At 43.7% G+C, this 8,349-nt stretch overlaps 2 protein-coding genes and 1 long non-coding RNA gene across 3 annotated transcripts in view; 2 read left to right on the top strand and 1 right to left on the bottom strand.

The window, feature by feature from the left end:
* The window catches only part of asgrl2 (asialoglycoprotein receptor-like 2), an 11,015-nt gene extending 9,769 nt beyond the window's left edge, over window positions 1-1,246 (top strand). Inside the window, exons 8-9 of the mRNA XM_040140814.1 lie at window positions 494-603; window positions 1,065-1,246. Of these exons, the coding sequence (XP_039996748.1) occupies window positions 494-603; window positions 1,065-1,221 (267 nt within the window). The 3' untranslated portion in view covers window positions 1,222-1,246. The remainder of the gene's footprint in view (window positions 1-493; window positions 604-1,064) is intronic.
* LOC120797324 lies at window positions 538-4,548 on the bottom strand. Its single transcript, XR_005708496.1, has 4 exons — window positions 4,302-4,548; window positions 3,841-3,968; window positions 1,047-1,465; window positions 538-636 (listed from the first exon to the last, which is right to left on the bottom strand). It is a non-coding gene; the product is annotated as an uncharacterized LOC120797324 (long non-coding RNA).
* Window positions 1,681-6,697, top strand: LOC120797287 (C-type lectin domain family 10 member A-like). The gene is given in 9 exon segments (XM_040140829.1): window positions 1,681-2,668; window positions 2,811-2,918; window positions 3,742-3,831; window positions 3,936-4,001; window positions 4,132-4,224; window positions 4,548-4,702; window positions 5,120-5,229; window positions 5,774-5,885; window positions 5,887-6,697. Coding segments are annotated over 9 exon segments (903 nt in total). The 5' UTR covers window positions 1,681-2,610; the 3' UTR covers window positions 5,998-6,697.
* Window positions 6,698-8,349: the final 1,652 nt, after the last annotated feature.

Genomic DNA, 8,349 nt, shown 5'->3' with positions numbered 1-8,349 from the left:
ACCTGTTTTCTATCAAATTTTCTCTGTTAATCAATAATTCAATCTATATAGCAGTGGTTGGTTTTTCTGGGTGTGTAGGGAAATGATCCAACGCCCATGGACAGCGGGGGTTAAACAGAAGCGCAACAACACATATTTGCTCCAGGGCCCTGGAGAGTTGAATCCGGCCCCGGTGTCAGGTGTGAAGTAGTTTTGGGTCATTCCCTATCCTGACGTGCACAGGGCTCCTGCGTGGTCATCTCAGCCAATGTGGCACTTTGGTTCGGACTGAAATGTCTGGTGTTCCACAGCAGATGAAGCTCAATGACTTCTGTGATCCTACAACTTTTTCCCATAGCACCACCACTATTTTAAAATGCCCAAGATCAAAAACACATAAAAACAAACAAGTTTGTTATATTCAACTGCGGCTTCTAAGGACCATCAAAAAACACAGTGTTGTTATCTGACTGTCCCTCCGTCTGTCTGTCTGTCTGTCTGTCTGTCTGTCCAGGACTTTGTGACCGGTAATACAATTCCTTTCTTATTCTGGGTCGGTCTGAGCGATGGGAGAACTGGGAAGTGGGAGTGGGTGAACCAAACTCCGTACACCATAGAGAGGAGGTATACCTTCTGTGTGATAGTCATTTAGAGTTTCTGTTAAAAAAAAACAAACAAAAAAACCCCATTAGACCAGCAGAAGACAGTTGTACGATTTAAAAATACCGTGCATTCACATTATAGCAATATATCCACTAAATTTGGGTTTGATTATCATGAACAATGGATGTGAGGGTCCATATTTCTTTGGTTTTTTATTTTTGAAGACTAAAAAAATCAAAGAAACAAAGAAGTAAATAAAAAAAGTTTTTTAAAAGCTAGCATTTTTCTCTCCTATCTCTCAGGTTTCATTTTGCTGTTGTTTAGAATTTCTGCATTATTTAGCATCAAGCCAGATATATTTCGTGAGCACTATTTACAGTTTGAAACTTATTACGACAACTCAGAGAAGACGTGAATGCAGCATTAGAACATTGGTGTGTGTGTGTGTGTGTGTCTGTGTTTACCTGTTGTGTGGTCTCCAGTCGCTGGGCGCCCGGTCAGCCTGACAGCTGGACCGATCACGGCCTCGGCCCCGGAGACGAAGACTGCGCTCACCTACACGCCGACGGACGCCTCAATGACCTGCACTGCTCCACCAGATTGCGCTACATCTGCCAGAGACACAGCCTGCACGACTGAACAGACCTGCCACACCCTCCGGGCTCAGCGGTTCAAACTCTCCCGGTGGTGTGTTGAACTCATCACAGGTTCAACAGAAAACATCACAGATCAGATGCTGTCCGAAACTCAGACATCAATAATAAGCAATAATAAAATATGGCAGTCTGCTGCTTATTGTATAAGTGGTTTTTACTGATATGTACAAAAAGTGGCAGAGTACACTGAGCTAACCTTCATTTAAAGAACTGCATCCGCACCGCATCTAAAAACAGCCACAGACACACATCAGTGCAGATCTTACAGAGTACGTTGATGGCAATCCCGTTACTGTTTTTCATGCACTCTGTGGTAAACGGAAGCTTTTGCTCCCTGACTTTAGTCTTTAGGGCAGAGCCTCCTCCCAGGCAACACAAATACCTCTGTAAAACGGGGGGGGGGGGCTGCCTGAAGGACAAACTCGTGACCTGTGAGCCTCACAGCTTATCTGGCACACACAACTTCAAATATGAAGAAATACACCGGGGCACTTTTGAAACAGTGGTGGCTGCAGCACAGCCGGGTGTGTGTTGATAAGAGGTGAAGCAAGTAACTGCGATATAAACAGAAACGTGCTCCGTGACAAGAAAAATCAGCTGAAGTACAAATACCTCGGATTTGTGCTTAGGTACAGTAAAATAAAACGAGTTACAGTCCACCTTACATTACAGTACTGTCTAACTGGCAGTGAAGGAGAGGAAGTCACAGTAAACCCACCATGACACCGCTGATCCTTAACTCGTAAAAACCCCACCCAACCTGGGAAAAGAAGATTGGGAGGAATTGAAGGACTAACTGGATGAAGTCAGTGTCACTTATACATGAAGTGACACTTACGCTTTAAATGACATCTGTAAAAAGTAAACAACCACAAAAACGGCAAAACAACCCCACAGAGTCCTATATGGGAGGGCTGGAGCCCATTTTCTGCCATAATAGTTCTCTATTACCTGCCACCTCAACTTCCTTTAGTCCTTCAACTTCTGCTAAATCTTCCACACAAATACACGTCTACAAACTTCCAAAGAATCAACCTTTTAAGACATTTTACGCTTTTTTCAACACCTCACTTTAGAGATTTTCACAGTTGAGCACACTTACATTTTCTTCAGAAACCCTGGTGTTTTCTAGTTGTCGCTATATTTTAGTTTGGACTAACAGAGTGACATCAGCAGAGCTTCACTACACACACACACACACACACACACACACACACACACACACACACACAGTGTTTTCCAGTTCAAAGTGCGGTTTGTGGGCAATGACCCTCGGCTCAGTGTTTGGACAGTCAGACTGTTTGTCAGGCTTCATTGTGAAGAAGAAGAAGAAGAAGAAGGAGGGAGACGCACCAGGTGAGGAGACATCACCATGACGACTGAATATCATGACGACACTGAAGACGACAGCAGCTCATTCTGGAACAAAGGTACCTGTCTGTCTGTCCACCTGTCTGTATGCACACATGGCTGAAGTACGAGGAAACCGTGCGTTAACTGTGGGCTATCTGTAAAATAAAAATGTCAGTCTCTGTCCATCTGTCTCTCTCACTCTACCCGTCTGTCCGTCAGAGCCTCGACCTGTCTCCTTCTCAGGTATCTCCAGGTACAGACGTTGGTTGGTCCCAGGTCTGACAGCTATAGTGGTCCTGGTCCTGATCATAGCACTGGGAGCTAGCAGTGAGCACGCACACACGCGCACACACACGCACACACACACACACACACACACACACACACACACACTAGGATTAAATACTGGGAATTGAGATCCTGGTATTTCGAAGGAATTCTCGTCCTGTTTCCTGGTAAAAAAAAGAAAAAAGAAAACCTCTGGGAAGTTGGGAATTTCTGGTCATGCTAACAGCGTGGCTGTAGGAGCTGCAGGGGCGGGAAAGGCAGTGTCGGTCAGTCCACCACCTTGGTCCAGATCCAGACTGAAATATCTCAATAACTACTTGACGGGTCATTGACATCCGTGTTCTCCAGACGATGAATCTGACTACATTTGCTGATCCTGACTTTTCCTCTAGCGCCATCGTCAGGTCAACATTTTAATTTGTCCAGTACTTTGGTTTATGATCAGATACCTGCAGAACTAATTACATTCCCATCAGCCTCAGCTGGACTCTGTATTTACTGCTAATTAGCTAATGATAGCATGCTAACGTGCTAAACTAAGATGGTGTGCATGGTGAACATTATACCTGCTAAACACCGGCATGTTAGTATGCTAATGTTAGCATTTAGCACAAAACAGCCACACAGACGTGCTAGCATGGCTGTAGACTCGTTAGCATGCAGGACCGAGGCTCCATCCTCAAACCAGAGATCAGCGCTTTTAGAGGAGTTGTTTTACTATCACATATGCTGGAGAATAAGATCAGAAACTTGTTATTTAAAATCAGGGAAAAACTTTCAGCCCTTACACACACACAAACCCAGTTACTGTGTGTAAATATATTGCCTCAACATACATGTTTGTTTACGTGTGTCTGTGCAGACACAAAGACATCAAACCGATTGTGGTCTGTGGAGAAAACCGTTTCCAACCTGAGTGAAGCACTGAACGCCGCACAGCAGCTCGCTAAAGGTAACACACCTGTCTTTATTCTTGTAGTCAGCCGATGTGGTATGACAGATGACAATGGACCGCCAGGTTCTTCTTCTTTATCTATAATCTCCTGTTCCTCCCAGATGCAGCTAAAGACGTCCACCGGCTGACGTTTGCTGTGGAGAACAACAAGGACCAGCTGACCTCAGGTAGGTGACACACACTGGAGATCAATGATTCCTCCCCCAGCGACACTCAACATGCTGCTACTGCTCTTAATAACAATGATAATGACTGTATTACACTGACATTGGGTGCACCAACTGTATGTTTGTTCAGTATCAGACGCAATGAAGCAGCTCTCAGCTCTGGACTCTATCAGCAAGACGGTCGCTTCGCTCAAATGTTCCCTCGAACACCTCATCAACAACAGTAAACCCACACTGAACGCACCACTATCTTTACTGTGAACCTCAATCCAATCATAACTCCAATTCAAATGTCCTCACCTTCCAAAATGTCCTTATTTTCCAGAAATATCTTGACTTTTCAAACATGTCCCTAATTTTCAAAAAAAGTTTCCCAGTTTCCAAAGTGTCTTCAGTTTGTGTCCAAACATGTCCTTACTCTGCTGTCTTCAATGTGATATTGTTCTTTACAAAGGCAGAGGTGCAAGAAGACATAGATGTCTCTTTCATATGACTGTAGAACTGTCTTACGCATTCTCTATCTCTGTCTCTCTGTCCGTCTCTCAGGTTCAGCAGCAGCTGGCTGTTGTCCTCTGGGTTGGGATGTTATAGGTCGCAGCTGTTATTTGTTCAGCAGGACACCTTTGGCCTGGCACGATGCTAGAGACTGGTGCAACGGACACGAATCTCACCTGGCCATACTTAACACTGACGAGGAATGGGTGAGACAGACTGTTTGTCCATTTGTCTGTCTGTCTCAGCTGGTTGTCTTCATGCTGCATTACAACAGATGTGACTGCTGGCTGGTTTCCTGACAGCTGAGTAGCGATTTATGCACACATTTTGTCTTTTCGGAGACAATGACAAGTTCTAAATTTGTAAAGGAGGTCATTCAAGGTGGACTCTATCCTGGACAAGACCTGGTCTGAAATAAATAATTGTGTCCCCTGCATAAAAACAGATGGGTTTGGACAGAAACATTGTTTATGTACAGAGAAAACAGCAGAGGACCAAGTACTGATCCTTGTGGGATGCACTAATGAACGTTTTGGGAACCTTGACTTCTATGAGAGAGTTAAATCAGCTAGGGCTTCACTTCTGACTGTTTCTCTATCTGTGTATCTGTCTCTCTTATCCAGGACGCTGTGACCAATCAAGCCAAGGGCACCATGTTCTGGGTTGGTCTGACAGATGAGAAAACAGGGACATGGACGTGGGTAAACCAGACGCCGTACATTATGAACCGCAGGTGGGCTGTTACACTCTTACCTGTGTTAGATTTCTTTTCTTCCATCAGTCGACCGTTTAAGAAACATTCGAGATTTGTTTTTTTAATTTTCTTTAAACCTTGAGGCACAGTCAGACTGACATTGGCCCTGTAAGAAAACACTGCAAGGGGCAGCGTTTGGTGCGTTACTCCATCCAGCGTTGGGAAGATGAAGTGAGGACACAGCCACTGTGTCTGGTCTAGACTGGTTTTGTGCCCAAGGTTGAGCCAGGATAAACTATTTTACTGGACCACCCCTGAGTCTTTTCTTGCCACTGGTACTGCTCGTAGCAGTTTGCCTACATTTTTAAGGACATTTTGGAAATATTCACCCTCATAATTAGCAAATTACGGGAAATGACCTAAGAATGAAGAGTTACCCCGACTTAAATCTGGGAATATCCGAAAACGTTCTTCAAGGAATTTCTAAGACAGTAAAACGCTAATAAAACAGTGTTTAAAAGTGTTACACAAACATACCCTGGGTTTACGTTTCATCTGTGTTTACCCGTGGTGTGGTCTCCAGGCGCTGGGCGCCCGGTCAGCCTGACAGCTGGACCGATCACGGCCTCGGCCCCGGAGACGAAGACTGCGCTCACCTACGCGCCGACGGACGCCTCAACGACCTGCACTGCTCCACCAGTTTGCGCTACATCTGCCAGAGACACAGCCTGCACACCTAAGACCACCGCCTCCGTCCAGGCCCCGCCCACACACGGCTCACCTCACGTGTGCTCAGCTCTACTGTAGACCGTCACATGAACGCCACTAGGAAGTTTGATCCCAACCAATCAGACTGACCTCTTTCTGTCGTGTCCACGTCAATGCTGCCCACACTGACATCTGTCCAGGGACGGCTGACTCATGCTGTGCAGTTAATCATGAAATCAGCCGTCAAGGGACAGATGGTGTTTTATGTTGTACAGATTGTAAAGCCCTTTCATGTAATCTCTGGCTTCAGATCAGCCTTAGTGAAGGAGCAACTGAGTTTGAGACTTGTGGTGATGAACAGGCGATTTTCTATATTTTCCTCATTGTCATCAAATCTCAAGAACAGACTCAAACCAACATGAGCGTCTCCCACTAACACGTACAGTGTGTTTATCTACAGCCCGGTGTATCCGGACGCTCCGAGCCTCAGAGCTCCACTGTTACCAGAAGCTATCGAAACGCATCAGTGAGTCACACTGTTGCTCTGGGTGACATGTTGCTTCATCACCATCAAGACAAACACTGTGGTTTATTCTGACTCAGTCCCACACACACACACACACACACACACCGTCCCGCTGACACAAATACTCCCTACGGCACCAGACGTGGATTAATCCACCGCTGAAAATAGTCCCCCACACATTCACTGCTTCATCCTGTTGGTTTGACAAAAAACTACAGTGAGCAGCTGTTTGAGGAAAATTACTGAGACTTTTTTAAATATTAAATAAATATTTAAATATTAGTGAGCTGTTTTTAAAGATTCACGTCCTCAGTAAGAACCAATGGGCTCGGAGCTGAGAGCAGAGGTGGGAAGTCAGAAAGTACTGAGAGACTGTGACACACTTGACAAAAAGAAAACATTTAAGTTAACATTTGAGTTGAGAACAGCAGTGGGACCATACAACAGAATTTATTAGACTGTAAAAGTTCTCTCTCAAACTTTACACAGTTTAGAAGAAAATAAACGCAAAAGGTGCTGAACTAAGAAGGTCAAACACAAGCTCTGACACTTTCAGTTCAAAACCAAAAACAACTGAGAACTGAAACTACGAGGCTTTTCGAAATACAACAGCAGCGGTAACAAGCTGCAAGTCGGACATAAGAATCAGAGAAATGCAAAAACCTTCATAGCCATACAACATGTAAGATACACTGAAATTCACTAAACTGTTTGGCACTAAAATATAATTTAAAGACACTTTTTTTTTCTGTCTTGGAACTCCAAGCTTCAAACTGAGGCTTTACTGTCTCAACAACCAACAACCACAAAACCAGGGCTGTGGTCGGTATTCTAGAAATTCTGAGGTCCCCCGACCAAAATCAAAGTCTGGAAATGTTTTTTTAGTTACTCACTTCTCTGTTTAATCATATTTTCTGTAAATGTCAATACTTTAGTTCAGTTTCAAAGCTTTCTTTTCACTACCAGGAGTAAAACTCAGGCGAACCAATACTAAATCCTTCATTTCATTACTTTATTTTTTGGCCTAAAAATAATCTGAGCAGTCAGGAGTCAGTGTGAGAGTGTAAAATCCACCAGGTTGCTAAAACTCCCAAACTCTCCAAACTCCCCGGCAAAAAACACCTCCGACACGACCTCCTCCATGGCAGCGAATCTTTCGAACATCACAGCATAAGAAGCAATGTTGACGGGCAGCGTTGGCGCGGAGAAGCACAGAGATGTGACCTGCATCTATGCATGTAAAAAAAATAATAAATGTTGTATCACAACTGGTCTAAAATTCAGCTGTTTATCATTTTAGAAGAAACAGTAGAAACTCATTTAAAATATATTCACCTCCGCATCAGGAAGTCTTACAAATGGTAACGCTCTATATTACAGCCAACTAATGACAGTGTACATATAATATGTACTAATGAAATACAAACGGTAACGGTTTATGATTTGATATAAAAGACACAAAAGCTTTTCTAACATCAGTTTTTCATTCAGTATCAAGACTTAGCGTCACTGTTTCACCCATTTTCCTGCTTTGTTGCTGACACTACAGCAACAGTAACAATTATTCTGTTCCCTGGATTTGTTAAATAGGTACTAAAAATACCGAGTGTTAATTATTAATAAGTTTCCCCATAAACACAACAGTTACCCTTCTTGTCTTCTTCCCTTACACCTTCTCTTCTTCAGTGGTGCTTACATAATCGTCCCGCTATTAGTATTTTACTGACACCACCTATACACTACATATGTGAAGTAATAAATAGTAAATAACTGTTCTGTCATTTGAGGGGTTGTAATCAAAAGTTTTACTCAAAACACAAATCCCAGCATCCCACTGACGTCTGGCAAAAATCCAGCAAACAGCTACGAATCAAAGGGTTTTGAAAGGTCAAGTTTGTAGCTGGTGCTTTTTTAAATGTAGTTCC

Source organism: Xiphias gladius, chromosome 12, assembly GCF_016859285.1.
Source record: "Xiphias gladius isolate SHS-SW01 ecotype Sanya breed wild chromosome 12, ASM1685928v1, whole genome shotgun sequence".
Taxonomy (NCBI): domain Eukaryota; kingdom Metazoa; phylum Chordata; class Actinopteri; order Istiophoriformes; family Xiphiidae; genus Xiphias; species Xiphias gladius.
This window is presented reverse-complemented; position numbering and strand designations above follow the sequence as displayed.